This window comes from Spea bombifrons, chromosome 1 (genome assembly GCF_027358695.1).
Source record: "Spea bombifrons isolate aSpeBom1 chromosome 1, aSpeBom1.2.pri, whole genome shotgun sequence".
NCBI lineage: Eukaryota > Metazoa > Chordata > Amphibia > Anura > Pelobatidae > Spea > Spea bombifrons.
The window spans coordinates 65,042,390-65,068,038 of NC_071087.1; the positions used below are offsets into that span (position 1 = coordinate 65,042,390).

A 25,649-nucleotide genomic window follows, 5' to 3' on the forward strand; every position below is an offset into this window, starting at 1 on the left:
ATATCTGCCTCTCTGGAAATTATGCCGTGCATACTAAATGAATTCAGAAATGATTCTGGCTTGAAGATCTAGCTTTGCCCCTGCTCAACTGGTGCAGCACCTCAGCCTGCTCATTCACCTCTAGTGGAAACATAGAGGAGGAGATCTCTTGTCTTCTACGGCACAAACGTTTCCTTCTCCCTGATGGCCCACATAGCGCAGGCCTTGTGTGCTGTGCCACCTTGCTTCAGTTTGCAAGGTTTGCCGAGTTCCTGATAAGTATATGTTGTCAACTGTGAATATTTATGCATTGGGTGTTGTAAAGTGTGTAAAAATATCATATTCACAATTATGTCATGCAAGGAAAGATAATTCAGAGACATTTTTCTTGTGCCTGAAGCACAGCGCAGGAACAAGTCCTGCTTTGTTTTTAGCTGCTGTGGTGGGAAACATAATGAACAAACTCGAACAAGGCAGCTGCTTTTTGCATAAGAACTTCAGGCCAACAGCCAAATTTAACATCACTTTTTATGATTGCCTTATACTTTTTATAGTACACTATTCTATGTAATGACTTACTGTGCTTTACCGTATGGTACTCATGCAGATTGGGTAGAAATTCCTTGTACACAATCTACATTGGTTATTATTTGACTGTAGATGATTTTTATTTTATCTCATATTTGACCTTTGTACACAAGCGTATCCAGCCAGTGGTTGCATATATGTTCTTTATTCCCTAGTCCGACCCTGATTCAATGTGTTAATCATTCTCATTTCCACCTTCCAATAATATGGCATTATTAACAATACCACACACACTAATAATGGCTCTAGTAAATCACAATCAAAGACAGGATTACTGGGTACTCAAACCCTAATAATTAATGAACTAAGAAGGAACCCTCAAAAATCCCCTGATGATATTGTAGGGATAACCACGGTCAAAGTTGCATCGGCTTTATGTTATTTTAGGTTTAGTTTGTCTGCATCCATCCCTTCAGATATATTAGATACCTATTTTTTAAGTGTTATGTTTTATCGGGTAAGGTTGTTCTTCTCTGTTAGTTCATTATTAACAATGAATATTGCCATGGAATATTTGTTACAATTGATACCATAAGACATTTACATATTTTAGCACTGAGCCACATAAAAGATGAATAATATAAAAATATTGTTCCATTTATTGCACTTTTTAAATTAGCAAAATAAATGTATTACCTCATAGAAATAGAAAAAAAAAAGGAAAACTAGTGTATCATTTAAACTTCTCATACTCACGTAACAAATGGAATAATTTGATGTCCTGTCTATATTTCAAACATGTCTGATTATAGCTAAAAATAAAATGAATAATGTTTTCAAAGCCTTGTTGAAATTCCTGTGTCTGTCAATCTGGAACTCGCATTGCTAAAACAAGACTGTAAAATATGTAAATTGTGCCCAAGACACTAAGGTCATTCAACCTCTTTAAAATGAAAAACGGGGCGGAAAAAAATAAATAAATAATAAATTCGATTTGACAGATCCATATTTCCTAGGCCTTTTTCTACATCTGCTGATTATAAATCGGAATGCAGCACACGTAAAAATAAACAAATATAAATAAATGCATCAGGATTTATTTCTTTGTTCCTGTTCAGCTTACGGAAAGTACAGAAATCTTATTATAATATTGGATCAATGCACTACTCACAAACTTAAAGAACTTGATACAATTTCATATTAGTTATTTTAAGCCCTAGGAACTTATCAGGACTGGTCCTTTTTTGTTGAATCAGACATGTCAGCTTTACTTACTCGTATTGCACAAACGAGTGAGGAGTCTACCCCAGCACGCATATTCCACATTGTATGCATTGTGCCTGCCTTTTCCGGCTGCTAAAATGAATTAGCTTTTTTTGTGGCCTGCGCTTTTTGTAAATGCACTGCTATGTCATCAGCCATTGGGTCTTCTGCAGGTCTCAGCCTGCCTGCAACACTTTGTGGATGATATATTTGGGACAAGTAGCTTTCTATATTTGATTGTTAACCGAATCTATTTCCCAACATTCTTTGGACAGTATTCACCAATCCCTGATCATCTGTGAAACCTAAATCTGGGAATAACTTGTGCAGATTCTCAGAAGTTAGCAAGTGCTAAGGGTGTGAGTAATGATACTGAGGAACAAACTCTCGGCTCCCATCAACTCCATCCGTTTCTGTATGTCTCTGTAGCTGTGTGTCTGTGTCCATCTATCTTATTATTCCATATCTATCTATCTATCTATCTATCTATCTATCTATCTATCTATCTATCTACCAATCTCTTTCTTTTTTTCTGTTCTAATCTATCTGTCGCAGTTAAACTGCATGTGTAAGCAGAAGTATAAATGTAATACAAGATACTAGACAGCATTTCCTAAGAATAGGAATCAATTTGAATTAGGTTTATTACTGCTGACTTAGCTCTTGTCTTCTCCTCCTGTCTCCTAAATGAGGGTAAAAAGGAGATCACTGCATGGTGCGGTTGTCTTTTTTTATGTTCATTTTTTCCCCTAAAGGCAAATAAAAATTTGAAATGAATAAAATATTGGACTGTTGCTACAATTGGTTTTAGTCAGGGCCGGACTGGGAATGAAAAGCAGCTTTGAAAATATTTGGACACCAGCGCCATGTATTGTATCGCATGGTCGAGCTCTTGTGCCCACACACCACACCCCTTACACATGCCTTTCTGAGCCACACTATTTACCATCCAAATAGCTATAAATCATTATTTTTAAAATTACATTAAATTGTTCCTTAACGATAACAGAATACCACATTATTATTAAAATCCCAGGAACCAAGTGTTAAAATGCCCAAATAAGTACCCACCCCCCAGCCTTCCCCCCATTGTGTATGTATTCTCCTAGCCAACGCCCTCTTTAGTATTGATTTATGTAATGACACAGACTTTCCCCAATTGTGTATTTTTGCCTCCATCACCTTGAGTAATTATGCTCCCAGTCAGGCATTAGGCCAAGGTTGCCATCTGGCTTTTTAATAAGCCAGATTTGAGAACGTCTCCTGACGCTAGCTTAAAATGCAAATCTGGCTTATTTCTGGCTTTTCCTTATGAACTACGAGAAAATAGCAAAACAAATATTTTATTTGGTAAAAGTATTAGGTTTATTGTTATATTTATAGTTGTGAAGTATTATGTTTATTGTTGTAGCTGTACACTGGTCGGAGGACACCGGTACTTGCGTTTTTCTCTCCATACCGAGTCTCCTCCTCAGGCCCCACCAATCACTGCTCGAATTGTTATCGAGTTTATAATCCTCTATTCTATTTTCACACGGTGATGTCACACGGTGATGTCACACGGTGCTTTGGGAACCTGGTGTAGAGACTAGCACATTGTTGCCAATAACCTGGTAATTACCCGAAAAGGGGATCATTTAACTTAAGGTGTCTGAGTGTAATTTTCGAAACCTGTTGAATATCTCACCAATTTAGCTTCAGGGCCGTCTTTAACACAGGGCAAAAGGGGCAGCTGCCCCGGGTCCAGGCACACTGCAGGGGCCCACTGAAGCTGCTTTTGGATCGTTATAGCCTCTGCCTCTTTTACTTCAAATTTTCACTTGCAAGAGTGAATGACAGTATATTGGTTTACAATATTATTCATTTTATTCTTTCTCTCACTTACCACCACACCACTTTCATTATGGTATTGCCAAGGTTCCCTTAGCTTCTTCCAAATACTGGTTCTTCAGTACCAAAATGTAGCGGGGGATGTTTATTTCGTGGCTTTGCGTTGTATGCCTTGGCGTGCATGTCACTAACAATCAGCAATGCTTTTGTTGAGAGAATATTTTCTATGGTAACGAACTTTAAAATGAAACAACAAAATCGACTTGGTTTGAAGATGCTGGAAGCCATTATCTTTATCAGAAGCTGCTTAGTGTTTAAAGATAAATGTTGTTGTGATTTCTTCACAACAACCTCTATGTTAAGAAACATGAATTCTGATGTTTTGTGTGGTACCATGTAACCAGAAGTCATCTCACTCTTGATGTAACTAATAACTATATACGTGGAGCATATTGAGATATACCATAATGTCATTTGTTAAATAAATTGTTTTTAAAAGGTGTAAATTATCATGTTTTTATTTGGCTATATTTTCTCTTTTTCAATTTCTTGCCTGGCTTTTTCTGGCCTATTTTTAACAATCCAATTGGCTGAATTCAATTTCATCTATCTGGCAACCCTGGGCGTGGCCAGTTCCTGTGCTCCACCGGCCCCGGACTGGCCGGCCCACCTGGCTTTAGTGATAATGAATATAGGTGATAAGTTATTGCAAGTGTGTTAGGTCATTATATTATTGTATAGGTTTATATAGAGAATTAGAGGTATACATACCTAGGAATATTTTATTAAGTTCCCTGTGAAGTTCTTTCTTGTATAAGAGACTTTGTCTTTAGATGGATGTTGTGTGATCATAGCTAATAGATGGTGCTATTTTGAGTCTTGTCCAACTCATCCAAAATAAATTTAGAAACTTTTGGAACGTAGGGTAGATCAACAAACATAATAACTTTCTGGTGATTATGGTTTTACAATTTGTCATATATTACCTAATGAGTTTTCCCTACTGCAGTGTTTAAACTCACTGGCTTCACTATGTATTATGATGGCTCATTTTGATACTTTTCTCCAGCAAGAAGGGATGATTAAGCTTTTGTTGTAATTGCAGGTCAATGGGGTTGGTCTATTGTAATCACATTAAAACCCAAATTCTCCTGTAAACGAACTAGCTTGTTTTTAATATAATTCTGTAAAGTGCATCAATATTCACATTCCATTTTTTTTTTTCATTTTGTTCAGCTGCACCTCCTAGGCTGAAAGAGATGAAGAGTCAAAGTATACCGGAGGGCAAAAAGCTGGTTCTCAAGTGTGAAGCCACTTCCGAACAGCCCTCCTTGAAATTTAAGTGGTTCAAAGAAGAAAAAGAAATTACTGCAAGAGGCAAATCGGACAGCAAGGGCGAAAACATTAAGATACGGAAAAAAACAAAGTAAGTTTTAGTTATATGAAAGTTGTGAAGTTGTATAAAAATTAAAAGAGGAATGCTTGTGAAGCATTCACGGCCTCATCATGAAACAAAAGTGATAATTAAGTGCTATGAATTATCAAAGTGCAAAATAGGTAGGAGCTATGATTACATTTAATGTAATGTCCTTTCTTATCACAAAATATGTTGGGTATAACTAAAATGATGTGGCACGCATGTTTTTCAGTTGATTATGGGAAAATGAATACATGACCCCTGTCCTCTGTTTATCTTACAGAAAGTCTTCCGAACTCCACATAAGCAAAGCTTCTGAAACAGATGCTGGAGAGTATAAGTGTACGGTGTCCAACCAGCTTGGGAATGACACAATGAAAGTTAACGTCACTATAATTCCATGTAAGCAGTATATCTTTCTTTTCTTTATTGCAATTAATCCCGAAAAGCTTTCTCGTGTTGAATGTGTGAGTTCAGATCCACATGCAATGGAAACTTGAAAAAGTGTATTCCCAATGATGTATTTTAAGTGCTGCTCTAGATCTGACAGGGGGCAATGTCCTCACTGCGGAGTGACATCATATCACGTCATATTCTGATGTCACTCAGGATATGACATCATATTCTGGCACTCCATGTCTTAAAGAAATACAGTATCTTGTATTGCCTGCTATGGAGCCTATACATGCTTGCCACAGTAGTCCATAATGTAAATAGGGAGGTTGGAGAGATTAGAGATCTCCTCCGTAGGTGACTTATTGAGCAGCAGCACGCCTGATAGCCCAAAAAAATGGCAATGGTTGTTTTTGCAGTCAACCATTTACAAAGCGTTGCATGCAATTACTGCCATATTGTTCTATTATGGATGCAATTCTCATTAGTTATACACATTTTTCTTTTTTTCTTCTTTATTGATTTATGGAAATGCACATTCCCACTGAATACACACAATTCAGAGACAATACGATTTCAGCAAGAGCTGTTGGCTCATGAACTAGATCTTCTAGATTTTTTTTTTTTACTGGTGCAAAATATAAGACCGTCATTGGCCAAAACTTAGCTTAAAAGAATGAAAACACTAACACTGTATTTTCTTTAGAGTGAAAGTATCCACTACTGTTCAAAAGTAGAAATTTCATTGTTTTTGAAACAAAAGAAAATTTGTTCCATTAAAAGTGGATCAAAAATACTGTGTAGACATTGTTAATGTTGTAAATGAACAACTGATTTTAATGGAATTTATCTAATTTATCTGGCACTTTGTGTTAGCTAATCCAAGTTTTTAGTTTTAAAGGCCAATTGATCATTAGAAAACCCTTTTGCAATTATGTTAGACTTACTAGAAACTTTCTTGTTTTCCATGAAAACAGGTAAGTGACTCCAATCCTTTGAACAGTAGTATGAATGTAACTGTATGCTTTTTTTGTAAATCTGTCCAAAAAATCAGTTAAAAATAATTGGAACTAAAGTTAAATGTATGTATATAAATAAACCCATATTTAACATATACATAACTATTTTTTTGAAGTTACAGTATAAATGTTTTTATTATATTTTAATATTAATAAAAATTAAATTTAGCTTTTCACTGCTCACTGCCAGTCCAAGGACACCAATTACATCATGCAGCATTATATAAAGTCACTGTATTTTAAGAAGTCAGTTATCCTTGCTGGTTGCTTACAATGGACATGGAAGTTTAGTTCTCTTTCATGCTTGATAACCTGGCACCATGTAGCATAGAACTTTTCTTTACATGTATGTTAATAGGTGTTTTTGCTTAAGTTGTTTTCTTGGTGGGATATGAATTAAATCTTGACATGTTTAAGAACCTATTGCTTCAGTGGAACCATCTGCAGGGTAGGGCAACGTGGGCTCCCATTTTTCTCCCCCTTACTCCAAAAGCAATGTTTTTTTTGCAACTGACAGGTTGCCTGGGATGTTTCTTGCACAAGGCCAGATGGGCCTTGGTGTTACCTTTATGAATGCTTTACCTTACCTGTAAAATATGTGGGAATGCTCATTCCTACAAAACATGTTGTCATAGTTAGAAAAAAAAGAATCAAATGATCCCTCCTTCTAGAATCTATTCTGAGCCTCATAGCAAAGGAAATTAATTCTCATGAGTTCTACTTAACGCAAACAAATGCATTCCTATAAGGTCAAAGATACATCTTATTTTTATATAATAGTATGGAAGCACTTAATCATGCATTCAAGTGCTCGTTTTTCAGTCAATCACCCTCATTATTACACATAAATTCACTTTAAATGAATGTATAGCACTTTTCCTACAGCATGCATTTTATTTATTAGTCTGTTCCAAGATTATTATTATGTCTAATTTGGCATGCGTCAGAGTAATGTCTAAATTAATAATCATATACCTTCCATGTGTTCATCTTTAGCAGAGATAGTCTGTCTTTGGCACTCGTGTGCCATTGTCCCTCTTTACTCTCCTGAAGTCCCTCTTTTTCCAGGAACTCACAATGGCAGGTGAGGAGAGTATCTCCGTGACCAACAGAAAAATGTAAATACAAATATATTTAGAAATTAAACACATAATTCTTCTAATAATTGGTCACAAAGTAGCATAAAAAGCCCCTAGCCATTCCTCTAGCCGCAACCTCTTAAATTGAAGCATCCCTCTTTTCAGTTGGTGGAACGTTTACCCAAGGAGCATACAAATACAATACAAGTGAATGGGTTATTGCAGAAGTTATAGACATCCTTTACCATCAAAGTGTGCTTTAAATTGCTTTCTAATTATGTACTATAGCGTTTTAAAATAGGAGACAAACTGGAATATTTTGGCTGACAGATTCAATAAATCCATGAACAAGTAGCATGTGCAATAAACAAAGCAGACATTTAACACATGCTTTGTTGTAAATTCCTGGTTATGCTAATTTCTTGCCATTCCTATGCAAATGATTTTATAATTACATTGTGATGGCCCGTAAAACATAGAAAATTTCACCAAAGCATTTAGCAAGCAAGATCATATAATTTGGCTTGCAGTTTCCCCAATAAGGTAAATTACTCAGCAAGCCAGAAAGCTTAGCTTTTGATGTTAGTTGCAGAAACACATATTGGAAACAGGACAAAACAAATAATTATGGCAGACTAGCAAATAATAATGTAGACATGTAGGCATGCTTATCTGATTTCTTATAGCAACAAAAATCGAGTCCCAAGAATGGTAACTGCATTTTTAAATGTCTGTATTTTTTATCCTTCACCCCAGACGTTAGTATGTAAGCTTCTTGTCCAAGCTTAGCAGAAGTCCCATTGAAGTCACACAAACAGCGGCCTGTTGTATTTAAATACAACAAAACATCCAAACTCCCGTTGACTTTAATGGGAGCTCAGCTTCCATTGACCAGAACAGGCGTTCTACTGATCAAGTTCAGGAAGTATACCACAGTATGCTCCCTGCTTTCAGTAGAGACAGCTAGTAGAGGCCAGTAAGTAAAGAATGCCTTCAATGATTTGCACAAGGTATTCATTGATCAAATTGCATGTCTATCACCAAAAAAGAATAGATGGGCTCAGCATATAATCGTGTCTGTCTAAAGGAGAATTCCTTTAAACGGTACTATAACTCCTTGTTATGGGAACATCATCATAACAATCAGAGGGAGAACAAGTAGTACTAATGCACTTTATTTTGTCCCTTGCCAATATTGCTTTTTTGTCTCTGTTTCCCGGAAATAAATTACATATAATATCATTTATTTTAGAGTTGTATCTGCATATACATATTTATGACATTCACAAGACACAGTCATCATAATTAGTACTGAATATATTACATTGAATTTATTACGTTTTCACTTCTTGCGTTTACAAAAGGTTGTTAGAGGCTGTAACACATTTTTAATTGCTCTGTTCACATTAAAGGAAAGACAACAGATTTATTTTACACATATAATGTTTTATATGACATATACATATTTGGATATGTATTCACACTATTTTCTGCTATGTCACACCTATTATTTTTTTCTGACAACATAACACAGCGTTACCCTATGTTCCCTTATAACATTGTAATAAAAATGGGGGTGGCAGTGGTCATTGTGTAGTCGTTTTATCGCTTACCTCCCATATCTACGTTATGGTTACCTTAGACCATTTACTTTTTTTACATTTCTTATATCTTTACTATTGCCCCTGTTTGAAAATTCATTGGACATTATCCCCGACTGCCCTCTTCTGCACGGCTCCACTTTAATGCCCTGATTCTAGTCTGGCGCTAGTTGATAAACTGAATTCTTCAGCTATGCACATTGAGCCGTGTACCATAATGGTGTGACCTTCTGATGCACAGTTGTTGAGCCCTTAACGTATGATGCAGGCAGATAAGCAATGTGACAAATATTAGGTTTAACCCCTTAAGGACAATGGGCGGTCCCTAAACCCATTGAAAATAATGCATTTTGGGCCCGTACATGTACGGGCTTTGTCATTAAGGGGTTAAACGTTCTAAGAAGGAACACAAGATTTTCGCTACAACATAGAAATAGAGCAAGTTAATACGATATACCACACATACACAATCCACTTGTGCCAATTAGTGGAATGACAGCAAGAATCCACATCCTTATCACTAGTACTTCTAATAGCAAAGAGGAGGGGGATTACAAAGATTATTGATTTGTCATTTCTGTGTGTCTGTGTGAAAAAAAAATATATTTCCTTTCATGATTCAATGAAGCAAGTGAACAAATCTTTAGTAATTGAAATTCTTCCTGCAAACATTAATAAGAGTTGCCAAGGTCAACTTAAAGCACCTATAAGCAGATAGAGAGAGGAAGTCATTTTTCTTTAATCTAAAGAGCCAAAGTGGCCTTAGAGAAATCCCTGACAGGCAACAGCTCTCTTTTTCAAATCAATTAGGAATGGGACTGCACATTTTATGCTGGCGATTGCAGAATATCTGATATCATACAAAGAAAAAAAAATAGATATGACACTTTTGTAATGGAATACTGACATCAAAAAAATCATCTATCGTCTATCATTAGACTATTTACATACCAAATGTCCTAATTAGCCTATTCATTAGAAATGAATAATATCACACCATTTCGTAGCCAAAAAGCTTAACCAACCTGTTTAATAAGGGATATTGACAGTATTTTTGTCTTATACAATACATTTAAAAAAAAAAAATTTAGGTATATATAGAAAATGTAAGTTGGTATGTTGTATATTAATTTTGTGATTGACATTATGGTAATATAATTGGGGCTATATAACTACTTGTTCTGCCCTCTCGACTATGTTTTCCTTTTCTTAATTCAAACCAAGTATGTCAAAGGTCACTATTTAAAGCAGCTGTCAATTATGCATGGAAAATCTAATGTTTGCATCCAGAGTTCCTAAATGAACAAATGGGATCATCCTATATGTTTCCAAGATTTTAAATATGTTTAATCAAATAAAGCACATTTAAGCAAGTTAGCTTGATAGCGGAGAACATGACTAAAACACAGTAGTAATTGCGCATTATTTATAATGCATATATATATATATATATATATATATATATATATATATATACGTTATCTGCAGTCATTTACTTGCAGACATACAACTGCAGTTATATGTTATTATAAGCATTCATTTCTATGTATTTGTATTATTAAGAATCACAATCAGTACACTACGTTTCCTACATTGGTCGCACCATTTAAATAATCTTAAATGGATAATCAGCAATGCAGATGTAATGCCATTCCATAATACTCTAAAAGCACATTTACCTGTTATACTTAGCAGTTGGCTTTTAGCGGGCTTCACATGGAAATAAGTACTCTTTTAAAAAAAGACAACGGTACTCAAACCTTTATAGATGCTGTAAAAGCTTCCATTTTCATCAAAGAGTTGTAATTGTAGAACTACATCATATCTAAACCTTTATCCTTTGAAGTAATGCTTATTTCTGTAGAAGCAGTGAACTATTATAGAGCAACCTTGTAAAATGCTCTGTTGAATGGTGTGACGGGACGCCCTGTACCCCGACCGGGTACTTCTGCCAAACGTTGCTTCCTCCTGCCGGGACAACAGCAATTAACCCCTTCAGGGCCAGACAGAACCAGCATTGTAGATAGAAGGGGGGACGTCGCTGCACCGGAGCTGGGTTGGTACTGTGGCTAGCCAAAGCTTAGCCACACAGTCCTGAAAAGGACAATAAAGGATCATAGCAGCCCACTCCAAGCTTCAGACAACACTCATGTTGAGGTGAAAACAGGGCTCAGTTTATTTGGAAACGCAGGGGTATTTAAACAGCAGAAGGGGTAATTTACATACAATAGACACATAAAGCCACTCTGGCACTCTGTACCAGGGCCCATAGTCTGTAGGAAGGAGGCTGGCACTCAGTCCCCTCCAGGAGGCCATGGCACAGAGGCTTCCGTGACAAATGGTTATAACCTAGCAAGTCTGCATCTATGTGTACATCACCTATACTTAAAAAAACAGGAAGGTGGACAAAGGACAATGGGATATATTGTCAGGTGGGCAACATACAATTTGTTATCAGTTTTCCATTGAAATATGCTGTTCAGCCCCATTTCACTGAAAAGGTTGAACCTGTTTTAAGTGAATTCTGCAACAATTTGCCAGGAAAGACAGCAGATAACACCGTTATTATTATTTTTTTTTATTTAACAATTAGCATTAACAATATCATTAATACCATAACAAGGTAAGACATTTTTGTACAGAGGTAGAGTGAGAAAAAAAAAATCTGCACAATATTGTTTATTTCAAAAATTATATATTATATTCACCAAAAAAATCAATCTTTATTACGATATAGTTTCAAGTAGGCCAGAATTTGACAAATAGTTTTTTGTATTATTTTTATTAACAATAATATGTCCCACTGCCAATGGACAAGGGCAATTTATTCGGTACATAGCTCCTTGGCGCTGAAGATGCTGAGTATCCAGAGACAAACTGCAGCATCATCTACATTTTGACCTTTGTAGGACTCCAGCTTTTCGGAAAGAATTCTGGAAAATGAGATGATAAAACTTGAAATGCAATTAAAAGTCTTACTACAGTATAGAGACAAGCAACGTTTCTATTTTGTTATTACAATAATTTACATAGTATGAAAACGCTAAGGCATGAAATTAGATAAAATGTGATTTGACAAGTAATTTTTTCAATTGTAATACTATGCACATAGATATTACGAAAACAAAAGATGATGCTTGAGCAAAAGAAAGACAGTAATTGATTAAAAGTGGGAAACCTATAAAAAATGCAAAGGGCCACAATTAAGCATTTCCCACTCTGGCTGCTAGACCCTCTAGATATATGCCTTTTCTGACTTGTGAAAATGTGGCCCTATGTATAAATACAATGAATGACAACCATATTTTGGAACGCTGGTTGTAATGGATCACGGCTCCAGAATAAGGACATAAAATAAAAAGGATTTTTAAAGAACATTGGAAGGCTAGAATATTTTCATATTCAGCACTACTACAAAGCAAATGGTAACATCTGTTCCCCTCAATTTCTCGACATTATGCCCCAAGCAATTCTTTATTTTTAATAAGTTTTTATAAAAAACAATTGGTATCTAAAACATAACGGCCTAAGGATATGACGGTCGCCTGATTGCACTGGGCAGACATCTTACAATCTTTAAATCCTGTCGTACAGTGCTGTGGAACATGATGGTACTATATAAATCAAGAAATAATATTAGCTGTGAAAAAAATACATTCTCTTTAAATAGAGAAAATGTAATTCAATCATAAAATACTGTTTAGATTTAAGATTTTATTGTGTTTGTTTCCTTTCATCTTAATTTTCCTCAGAAAGAAAAAAATAATGCTAGTAATAATATAAGAGGTGCAATGAAGTCAGATCGCACACTATGTTATGAGGTTATAAGACCGAATGTATGATCGTTTTTGTATTTATTACAACAACACGAAAGGATGTAAAAGTCTGCGAATGTCTGCAGGGTGCTGTTCATCATTTTGGTGCTGAAGGGCCTTTTAGAACCCAAAAGAATATCCTAAATAAGGTTGCCTTTAATTGATAACCACTTGGGGCAGATGGAGTCACCTCAAGATTTGCGGCTGTGCTTCTTCCTGCCACAATATCCATTATACATAGATAGTAGGTAAAAAGCAAACCAATACTTGGCGGTGAAAGCATCTAGTGGTTATTACTGTAAGACATATAATGTTGTACTTAATGGATAATTATAACAATGCTATATGTCAGACTGGGTTTCATAAAACACCCTCTCTATATTTCTCTGAGTAAGGATGACTTAATTAGAACATATTAATGTTTTCTGTCGTTGATTTTTTTGTAATTCAGATAAATCCAGATGTGCACTCTAAACCTAGACTTCTGGATTGCTTTAGTAATACATCACTGCAAAGGTTAAATTGTTTTCATATCAAAGCAGTCCTCTCACCTGCTTCGTATAGCTGAAGGTTTGGAGCCTGCTCAAGGCTGGGTTACCCCATTTGGTGGTGAAGAAGGTGGTTGTAAACAGGTCCAAGAAGTAGCGGGTGGAGCAAAATAGTCTTCCCCACACCCTATGATCCTTTAGCTTATTAATCAGCTTTTGTACCTGGAGAAGCTGGACAGATTTACAGTTCCCATGTCTAATCACTCTATTTGCTACAGCAGTAATTATTTCTCCACATGCACATGGTGGAATTAACCCATGGCTGTCAAAATTTGGCAAACAGTTAAGAGATCAAATGACTTGCATTTTTTTCCCCCAGCTAACTGCAGTATGTTGGCAGACGCAGCAGGTGAAATCTGCCATTTTTAATAATTTTTATTACTATGCTATTTTTTGGCAAATGTCTAGTCTTTCCCTAATGAACTGGCAATGATCCTGCTGCCAATAGCTGAATCACACCACTGCAGTGGTTAGTAAGATAGCCTCTGCAGCTTTTTAAATTATGCATCCCACTTCCTGTAACTACATGCGCTAGCAGACTGATTTGAATTTTTTATCCAGGATATTGAAATTATCAGACAGTAATGTGGTAGATGCAGTCGTAGCATGCAATTATTTAAAGTTCCTGTCTCTTTATGTTATTCTACTAAAATAGCTGGTATAATTTTAGAAAATAACAATCTCTGTGACGAAACTGTGTTTTTCTGATATTGTTACTGCTAATGACCATTGTTGCTGATTTTCTGATGGAATATCTTCATAGACAACCATCACTCTTGTGTTCCAATGGCATCTTGTGTTTTCTAATCCAAGTTTAAGTTTAAAAGGCTCATTTATGATTAGAAAAGCTTTTTGCAATTATGTTAGCACGGCGAAAAAAAATGTATTGTTTTCCATAACACCTAAGTGACCCCAAAAATGATTCCACACTTTATTCAAGACCAACGTTGTCTTGAAACCACAAAATATTTAAATAATTATTGTTCATGTATACTTTGCACATGCCATGTTTAAGATACTATTATATTTAAGGTTGTCGGTCTGCCTTAAGAGAAACCAAACACTTTTTCTGGACAATCTCATTGCATTGCCATGTAAGTATTTTATCACAGACCGCACATGCAATTGCAGCTGTCAAAACTGAGCTAGATCACATACGGTAGGTCACCACCATACCATAACTTTATCTATCAGTGGCCCGGATCATACCTTCAGCTTTGTCTTTGTTAATGAAGAAAAAAATATTTCAGGTCATCTTATTCTTGTCTATCACTCAATACCATTGAAACCCTGGCTTCTGGGTTTTACTTATTGACCACATTAGAGTTGACATTGCATTTGAGTTATGGTGAGTAGAAACATTCTAAACTGCTGACTTTATTGTACATTGTGAAGAGTCATCCCTGATGAGCTTCTTCTGCAGGAAGGGCAACATTGGCCCTGCATATTGTATAATTAAATAGTGAAATTGTATATTGTATAATTAAACAGTTTGCAAGCAGACATGTACAAGCAGACACAACATATACAAATGAAGTGATCCTACTGTAAATGTTGCAAAAAATATTCAGGCATTAAAAAGGAGTATGTTCCAGATAGAGATTTTAAAGCTCTTTTCAAAGTTATTTGAAATAATTTCAAAACCAAAGCTATTTAAACGCAATCTATGTTTCCATTCTAACTGTTACATATGCTCACACCTCAACATAAATTCTCAGCGTGTGGGCAACTTGATGCAACACATTCCAGCCACCTGACATTCACTTTTTAATGTCAGCTTTTTAATTCTATTAGGTTAGAGCAGAGTGATTTCTGCCTTTGGTGGAAATGACAAGACTACTTCTATTTCAGTTCAGTGTGGAAAGATGTGAAATGTATGTGGGTGTATAATTGTAAAATCAAACCGTTCTAATGAGTGGCATTCTCCTCCGGAAACTATCCCTGTGGTTTTTTAGGATTACTGTGAAATCCAACTTTCACAGCATTCCATGCATTAAATTCTTTCAATACAAGTGCATTTTTTTTTTTTAATAGAAGAATACGGACGTTAATCTTTGTGATTATTTCTCTATAATGATTCATAATTGATGTACAGAATGACAGATTGTGACTAATGTCTGCATATGAAAATAACGCTTACTAAAAAAAAACAAAGTAGGTATCCATGTTACTCTTAACATCAGACCTCAAATCAAAGCAATTTTTGGCTTAGTTTAAATTATTCAGCAATTTTCTTCTTGCAACTGCAGTATGTCTGGAGAATAACCTTAAGCATAATATCGCCTTCTTAAATTGATAAAGCACTGCTTACCATACTTACAGAGCAGAATTTCTCAACCTGTTATGTATATACTTTGGACAGAGCTACTGTAATATCTTTTTGTATATAGACGCCATCAGGATCTACTAATAAGGCTACTTATACAATAGTTTGTGGTTGAAGAATGTGTACGTTTATCTTACACATGGTTACAAAACGGAGGTATAAAGTATCATATTGCATAGAATATCAGTGTTGGTCTGATTTTTTTTATTATATTGAGTGTTTGGGTAAAAGAGAGCCTGCATGTTTTCTGAATGCTTCCCAATGTTTCATTCTCCCAAAATATTGTAGTTAACTAGACTACACTCATTGTGTGAAGTAGTTGATTATTATGTGTTAATATTATAGAATGACAGATGTGCTACAGAGCTCAATTGTTATTGTATTTTTTTTTATACCTTATCGGGGTTCAATTTCATGTCATTCCTTGAACGTGTTGAAAATAAATCGGGTCTTGTAAAGTGTGATACTTTTTTTATTACAGCTATAAAATATGTTATCTATATATAATCTATATGATCTAAATCTGTTAATCATTCATGTTGTCTTACCCATCTAGCCTTTTTTATCAAATGCAAAATGAAATGTTATCGATTATGAGCATGTTTCTTTGGGAGAAAGTTATTCTCAGGGCAATAGCTGAGTTGCCAGATTGGGATATATCTCTTGATGCTAACAAACATGGGGCTTTCTGCTAATAATAGTATGATATACAAATACACCAAGTCTGTGATGCATATACCCCAATTACCCTGAATATTTCTGGGCCGATAGCTGCATATTTTTAATTGATTGTATTGATATAGCAGAGATTTATCAGGAGTATCTATTTGTGCTGATAGTGTTATATGAAAGGAATTGACCCTTTAAAATCAGCTTAACTATCCCTACTTTCTTATTGACAGATCGAGCACTTTATAACGGCCGACTAAAATTGCATTGTAATTGTATTGTATGCCGTTTTAACATATTGCAGTACGGAAAAATACATTATGACTAAGCAAAATCCTAGCCACACCTTTCTTTTTTAATCTGCAGAAGTGAAACGAAAAGCTAATGTGGCATGCTTGCAATATCAATATCTCAGATTTCAGTTTTAATGGCTGCGTTGTAATGGTATATATACGCAACCAAATAACCGAGTGTATTTATGAAAATATTATATTATATTATTATTTATCAAAATGCATTTAATAATGCAGTAAATCAGATGTCTCTATGATTATATTGCATCCTCAATCTTCTATTCTTTAAAGTGTTATTATAAACTAAATAAGAACCTAGCTTTTTTAAGTTGGTTAATGAATATACCAGAATATACCTAGTAGCTTGTCAAATTAAAAAATATATATCCTATCTATCTATCTATCTATCTATCTATCTATCTATCTATCTATCTATCTATTTATCAATTAATTGTATTTGGCTTTTGCTTTTTTAATACGGCTCAATGATATTCCATTCATAGATTTTACAAATGTATTGTTGAGGAAGAAACAGCAGTTCGAAAAAGTGCATCTCTTGGGAGGTCTCAGATATCAAACTAGCTGAGCTTTGTGACCAGCCCATAAAGATAATATCTGCACTTCCTCCCAATCCCTGCTTTGTTAGGTCTGTATATTCGATAGCTACACCTTTTTCTAACCAAGTCGCATGAACAGGGATTCTGAAGCTGAGAAAAAAAAAAAGATAGAGACAGAGAGAGAGAGGAGATCATACACGCTGCCTTCTGGCTCCTATTTGATTTGATGGCCTTCATTCCTTCTAATTGGATAAAGTAGGAAGTCACTGGTAGTACTGTATTGCTGGATGTACTCGATTTTATTCAGACCAACCCTGCAGTGGGTGGGGGAGAGCAGTCAGAAGAGAAAGGAGAAACTAAGTGCTAGAAATCGTGACAGGGAGAGTGGAAAAAAGGAAAGATTCTATGTGCAAAAAAGAGAAAGGCAGTACAAGGATGCTGAAAAGGACTAAAGAAGCAGAAAGGAACAGAAGGGAGTAACCTTCGAGCTACTGCTTGCCCTGCTTTCAAATCACACCCTGCAATAATACCGTTAGCAGAGATGCTCATGGAGCAGGCACCTGCTGCTCTGTAGCGATTCAGGCTCTTCCACTGGTAGCTTTAACACAACAGGATGCTATTGTCGCTGTCACTGCTGCATGATCTGCTGGTGTTGTTGTCACAGCCTTTTCTCCTTTGGCTGCTTCAGAAGAGTTATTTTCTACCCAACAGATACCATCTTCAGAAGCTCCAGGTGAGACGCCAGCAATTCACTCCGGGCTATTTGTATACCTAACTAAATAGTAACTGATTTTATGTGCCCTAAACCCTAACAGAAGCCCGTTCTTTAAGGGCATAAAAGGCACGTACTTGCAAAAACAGTAAAGAAGAACATAATAAGTTAAATACCTTTTTCAGGCTCCTGTTCAGCTACTGAAATATAATTTGTATCTACCCTGATAGAAATCATCTCCTTAAAATATACCTTGATTTGCCTTGTAAGATGAATCATTACTTTTTATTTTACGGACCCCTTGTTATTCAACTAATGGACCACATGAGGATTCAAGATTCATTTAGACAAGTCGACTGAAAATTTTTTAAGATGCCTGGGGATACTGCAGAAGGTTTTCAGAATTTTTGCTCTGAGCAGAGCTCAGACCTGCCGCCTTCTGAAGTTCAAGATGAAGGAAACATGCCAGAGACTCAAGCTGAGGATGAAACTACCCAGGGAATGGCAGGCCTTGCTATTACCTGCTGCGTGTGTCTCGATGCAGACAGGCTTAGAATCTGCCTTAATTCTGAAAAGATCTGCATCCTTCCCATACTGGCATGTCTGATAAGTCTTTGTCTGTGTATTGCTGGCCTTAAGTGGGTATTTGTAGATAAAATATTTGAATATGACTCTCCAACGCATTTGGACCCTGGAAGAATAGGCCAAGATCCGATCATTTATGCTGACTCGACACCACCTACCTTGGTAGCCTCATCTGTATATACTTTGCCTTTTCTTGTGCCTAAAACGGAAACTGGTTTTGTGGTAGAAGTTGGTTCATCTCTTTTACCCACAGAACCTACTTTCAATCCATTTTCACGTGAAAATTCTGTGTCTAAGGGCACTTCCGTGGAAAAATTAATTGAGCCCTCTACTGTTTCAGTGTCACAATCTACTATAGCAAGTTCTACAAAAATAGGTGAGTATAGATGGTGTTACTGTTATGTTTAATTAATGCAAAACTATATTTAGTTGCTTCTAGCTTCAATGCAATCCTGTGATCACTAGAAGGGGGAAGGGCAACGCAACATGCTGCAATGCGTTGCATGCTCTTTGGCCACGAGACTGAGATACCCAAATCCATTTGGAGACAATGTAAAACAGAATGTTATAAGCTATTACGCTCTTCTTTGTGCTTCACACAGCCTATGTACTTAGGCAAGAGAGAGCACATGGAATAACTGAAAAAAACTGAGTTTTTTCTCACTGCGGTAAAAACTTCTCTTATATTGGCAGCATATGGCTTTCCAGTATGTCTATGTCAATGAACATAATGATGTATTCTGTCGAGTATATGTGTATGTGTATATATATATATATATATATATATATATATATATATATATATATATGGATACAGTTGCGGCTGACTAACATGACCTCTCTCTCTACTATATCTCTGCCAGGTATCTACTCGTTGAATAGCTGTCACCTTCATCAGTCCCTAGTTACACTAGGAAATCATGAATTCTCTTCTGGCCTTCTTGATTAGCACAGCACTTAATTTTATGTAAGGTGTTTGAATTCTAACACAACATGGCATATGTGCATTATATATCTGCTTATATATGAAACATGAATGACACGCTTCAGCTAGGTTTCCTACTGAACCACTGTTTAGACAGCTGTACATACCACTTGTTGAATACGTAAATTATCTACTAATGTTCTTGACAACCAGTACCTAATTAATAGGCCTTGTCTGATGACAAACATCTGATCTTTCGTCCATTTTGTTACTTACACAAGCGTGTTATTTGGTGGAAGAATGACTTACCCGTTTGACATCTCAATTAGTGAAAAAACAACCTCTATCTCTGTTCATTAATTTTTACATGCATTTGCTGAACTTGGAGGTATAAATTGATTTTCTTATGATGTCTTCACACTACAACAAGGTTTAGTAAATGCCATCTAAAAAATGTTTTGACTTATGGAGAAAAAAATAAAGGTTGAATTTTTTGAGAACGTGTCCAATGCTTACTATAGAAGCAAGTTACTAATCCATAGGACAGCCTGTATAATAATGATACAATATAAAGTACTAAACTATACAGTATGTTAGATAGAGCTCCCTGGTTCAAAGTAATTTTTTAAGAAACACATTTTTATAGAAATTTTAAATAAGCATAACATGTTCTTTGTTCCTGTCAAATTGATCACTACATAGTTAGCAGATTCCTTGTAAGTATATCCTTCAAGGTCATAGCCCGGTAATGTATAATTGATTTTATTTTATCGTCGAAGATGGGGGAGGGAGACAAAGATTGAAATTAAGGTCGAACAAGGCATGCGAAGAGAAAGCACTAAAGTCATAACGGTAGCAATTCAACTGATAACTAAGATATACCATGTATACTCGTATTTTGGTATTTTTCTGCTTTCAGTATTGGATTTAATTTAAGATTTTATTTTGATGTGTATCTTCCTATCCTAGCTTAATGCTTCCGCATGCATTATTAATAATCTGGGGAGGATGGAGAGAACATGTGCTATTCGGGAGGTCTGTAGTTTATGCTGCATAACCTCACTCAGGCCTCTGAATAGGGGATATGTGAATAAAATAAAATATCAGCAAAGGTTATCATTTTTTGACACCTCGGTGTATACGATAGTTCTTTTTTATGGCAGTTCAGTATATAAGAATATTGACTGCCTGCAGTTTTGCATGTTTTAATTCCAAACCAGTGTGCCATGCATGGGAGTATCTATCTATCTATCTATCTATCTATCTATCTATCTATCTATTTATCTATCTGTCTATCTATCTATCTATCTATCTATCTATTTATCTATGTCTATCTATCTATCTATCTATCTATCTATCTATGTATCTATCTATCTATCTATGTATCTATCTATCTATCTATCTATCTATATCTATCTATCTATCTATCCATCTCCTGTATATCTATCTGTATTTGTAGATAGCATACTTGGTACCGAATCCCCCCACTTGGGAGACATACATTGGTACACACACTCACATTAAGATTTTAAATCTGTCACATGCATTTTAGTCTGTCACAGTATTGATTTGGTGAATTAGAGTACTCTTGTAAATCAGTGCGAATGTTCATTATGGCACGTAGGATTTTAGATTTTCCCCTTGATTTATGAAAGCAGAATCTTTTCACAAACACAGGGTTATACTGTTATATCAACAAATAATAATATTATGCAATGCACTCTTGGATATAAATATATGGATATATATATATATATATATATATATATATGTGTGTGTGTGTGTGTGTATATATATATATATATATGCAAAAAAACTCTTATTTAATAACTCTTATTTAATAATACAGACCTAGCCAGCATAACAGACTCTGTGGTTAACCGTTTATTGGCATTTTCATTTTTAATGTATCATTTATGGGGAAAATGTGGAAAATAAGATTATTTATCTCATAGCAATTATCAAACATTATTAAACTAATATTAAAGTAATATAGATCCCTAACATGAATATACTTGGTCATACACAACTTTTACTCTTTGTGCAATATAGTAAAATATTACTACATAGGTAGCATCTTTGTGGGAATTTTGAATTTATCTTGCCACTGATGTGTTAGTTGTTCATTGTCAACAAAGCCATTAAAAGCATTTGGGGCTATTCATCTCTTCAGTTACACATTGCAGGCTTTAATTAGTTTTGTTCCCCTATGATTTCCTAGTTGTTTCCTTGTAAGCAGCTGGATACCAGTTCAACGGAGTGCTTGCTATTTGATATTTAAAGCAGCAGGGATACACATTACTCTAAAGCGTTAAGTAGATCAACTTAGTCCAGTGATCAATTTTGTTTAATCACAAATACACATATTTATTAAATGTTTGTATTAAATGTATTAAACTATAGCTACATATATTTATTTCTAAATAATATTAAAATCAACAACATGTTGGCTGTTTATCATGAAAATTTTGGAATCTAGTTGATCTAGTATTGTTAAACTGACTGTTTTTCTACAGTGCCCAGATTTGTAAAATATATACATGAAGACGAAAAAGTATGGTTAACATTTTTTATTAAGAAAACAAATTACGATAAAGCTAAACAACAAAAATGGATTCCCATAAAGTACAACACCCCTCACTGACCACCTAGTTCTTTATAATAGTCCAGATGGATTGATGATGAATAACTTGGACCGGTGGCAATACCCTAGTAGTGGTAAATTAAGATTCAATTATAATATCTTAAATGTATTAAGATTAATCTTTTTTGTCCATTGCAGTTTCCAGTGCATCAGCATCACTCAACAAACTCTACGTACCGATTTAACCATAAAATGTCCGTTCTAGCTTTACAGATTTGATGTTCTGCCCACCAGACATAATTATGTCATCTACATGGTGCAATGCAGTGCTTTTTTCATGTTTTAAGCATTTTTTTCCTATATGCATTATTGCATAGTGTCTGAATTCAACTAAAAATCTGCTGTTTTTAAAAGACTTGTTAGTGGTCAGTAGGAACAAAATGCAGCAGCTGTGGGTGTTGAATCCAGATGGCTGGTCTCTCTACAGCTTTGCCAATAATAGATAACACTTTGGAGAATAGAAATTAGGAGATTAAGCCTTTTTCACAAAAAATAAAATTGACCCTCAGGATAGAACCATAAAGCATTGTAATTTTCATTATTAATCCAAAATGTAAATAGAAACATCCTGAAATATTTAAAATTAGTGTGACCTCCTTATATACCTGGCCAAAAATATTTTGGTAGAAAAAAGTAAAAATTAAACAGTTTATCATTATCCATGGAGAGAGGTAATAGTAAACTAGTAAACTAATAAAATTTGGTGATTTTAATTTTTTCAGCTTTGTATGGCAGACATATCATTGTATAATAGTGTTGTGCAGTCGGTTGCCGGACACTATGAATTATACAGTGAATTGTGGATGGCTTATGCAGGCTAGGAGCCATTATAAATCCTAAAGGGCCTTCTAGCTGGTATCCAGACATTAATGCCTGTAGGTCATCCTAAATTAGAAATTCCTAACTTTGATATTGTGTTCAATTTATTCTGAACTAGGGAAAACTATTAGCAAAACGCATTAAAAAGTATATAATGTTTAGAAGGTGACTTTATATTCTGATGAATCTTTTTTGGGATTGTTATTTTCATCTCCGCATCTAAATAACTCAGTACTCAAGTACTTAAAGCGAGAGTAAGTGTTGTTAAGAAAAAATCTTGTCAGTTATGGTGTGAAGGGCTGTATGCTACTGTGTGATTTGAACTACTTAACACTTAGTCTACCTATCATGTGTCAGCTGAAGTTTAGTTGAAGTACACATAAGGCTCAAATGTGTGGGTGAAAAAGTAAAAAAAACCCCACAACATTCATATATAATGGTTTTTCTATGCTTATAGAAATAAATGTGTGTTTAGTAATCATTTTAACTTCATGTACTCAGGACCCACCTGATTATTATTCTCCATTAATTCCTCTTCCCGCCATTGTTAAGTTGCTGATTGTTGTTGGTTGGTGGGATGAGGAAAGAAGAGATAACATCAGCAGAGCAAATGAATTAGTTATGTATCTGTTTAAACCAAGTGTCTCCAAAAAGTTATACATGTAGGTAGTTTTGATGGAAGAATTTCGTTATGTGAAAAATAATGAAGGTAATAGGTCTTACAGGCATCATTGGTGTACAATCAGTGTTTCTTTTCAGACACTTTTCAATATTACTAAATGTAATATTGTGCACCACACAATATGACATTGGTTTGCCAGATCGAGTGATTATGGGGTGCTGCCAGACAGAGGACCACTGAACAAATGACCTTGTACCAGATGGCATGTCCGGGCCTAGCCTACCTGGAATTGTTTGGTTTGGATAAAAACCTTGAATAGAAGGTCCACCTATTGCATTTACTGCAGCATATTGCACTTTACTGTCTAGGTGATGTGTGATAATAGGCAAGTATTGTCTATTTATGGAGTTTCCAATGATTTTTGTATAGATGAGGGGTTATTTATCCACTCTATCCATATCTTACCCTCAGAAGGGATGATTTGCTACATAATAACATGGCTCGTTCAAGTGCAAAGTAAGCAACCCTAGAGATTCCTCTCTTGGCAGATATCCTTCTTCACCCTGGTTTGCATATTCAAGGCTAGATATTACAGGAAGCAAACTGATTACATGATTTAAGAACACAAGGAAGATGTTTACAAGACAACATTTTAGTGAAAGTACGGTGATCTGTTTCCCACCCTTCAAAAGCCATCTCTGAATTCTTCAAGGCAGTTGTCTTAATACATGTTGCAAAAACATGTATTTTTCTGTACTGGCTTATTTAAGGGAAATCCAGATGTAATCTTATATTATAACTTATAAGCACTTATATATAATCTTATATAGCACTTTAAGGTGTGTTAAAATGTATATAGCCAAGTTTTTTTTATATGAAGACATTATCGACTTCAAAGCTTTTGCATTTCTTAGATCATTACAGGATGGTTTCAAAACAATTATAAAACAAAGAATGGTTTGATCTATCCCTGATTTTGTTTGTCATAAACTCACGGGATGGAATTTTCCTGGAATGAGATTTAATTTTAATGGCACGGTAGTAACATTTAGCCGTGACAAAAAATCCATTATAATATAATTATAACTCACCTTAAATCAGGCAAATTACCTATTTCAGACTCTCTGGCTTCAAAAATGTCTTGTGGAGGAGATAATGTTATTTTCTTGAATGCATTTGTCTTGATCAGACTGGTTTCTTTTATTTTAGAGGATATTGGTTTCCAAGCAGCATGTGTTAGCTTGTTAAAACTAATCTTCAATAGCTTGTTACATAAAGTGTATATTTTTATTTATAGTGAAAATCCATCTAAAATTACATATGGTCTGTAATTAGATACATATAAAAAAAATATATTAGTGATTATACATCAAAGAGCAAACACAATAACAAGGATATATATATATCTATATCTATATATATCTATATATATATATATATATAGATATGTATAGATATATATAAATATATATACATACATTGTGTTCATTAGCAGTACAATAAAATATAGCTTTATAACAGAAAACTAAACAGATGCAGAATACAGTGGTGCTATATAAATTAAAAATAATAAATATCACTATAGTACAGTTTAAGGGGGATAATTGTTACTAAGAAAGCTTGCTCTTAACAGCATGGCCCTGTAGATAGACAGTGACAACTTAATTAACAGGATCACACACATAAAAGTTCTTTGTAAAGCCTTGGGTTGGGCAAAGACAACCAAGCCCCGTAAGCATAAAGATATATATAACCTGATTTCTGCTTGTTGAAAAACCAAAACCAAAACTGCAAAGCAAAACAAACAGAAAGAAGAATAGGACACAAATTGGTCAAAGTAGGGAAAACCTCAACTTAGCAGTCTAATAAAGCTAATAATTTAATTAACTTTTCTGGAAATGAGTTAGCCTGCTCACGGTCAGGTTACTATCATAACCGGAAGGAATACGTAATAAGATAGCAATAGAGATAACTAATGACCTTTTGGGAGCTTTTATCCTCAGGGGCATATTTGTGATCCCGGTT

General features: G+C 35.0%; 1 protein-coding gene across 4 annotated transcripts in view; it reads left to right on the forward strand.

Moving 5' to 3' along the window:
• NRG1 (neuregulin 1) overlaps nucleotides 1-25,649 on the forward strand; it is a 73,129-nt gene that overhangs the window by 17,828 nt on the left and 29,652 nt on the right. For 3 of the 4 annotated variants that reach the window (XM_053462936.1, XM_053462963.1, XM_053462954.1), the window contains exon 1: nucleotides 17,018-18,990. In XM_053462936.1, coding sequence (XP_053318911.1) covers nucleotides 18,402-18,990 — 589 coding nt within the window. In that variant the 5' untranslated portion in view covers nucleotides 17,018-18,401. Of the gene's footprint in view, nucleotides 1-4,836; nucleotides 5,027-5,300; nucleotides 5,420-17,017; nucleotides 18,991-25,649 lie in introns of those variants that run through there. The other variant, XM_053462945.1, reaches the window with a different exon arrangement.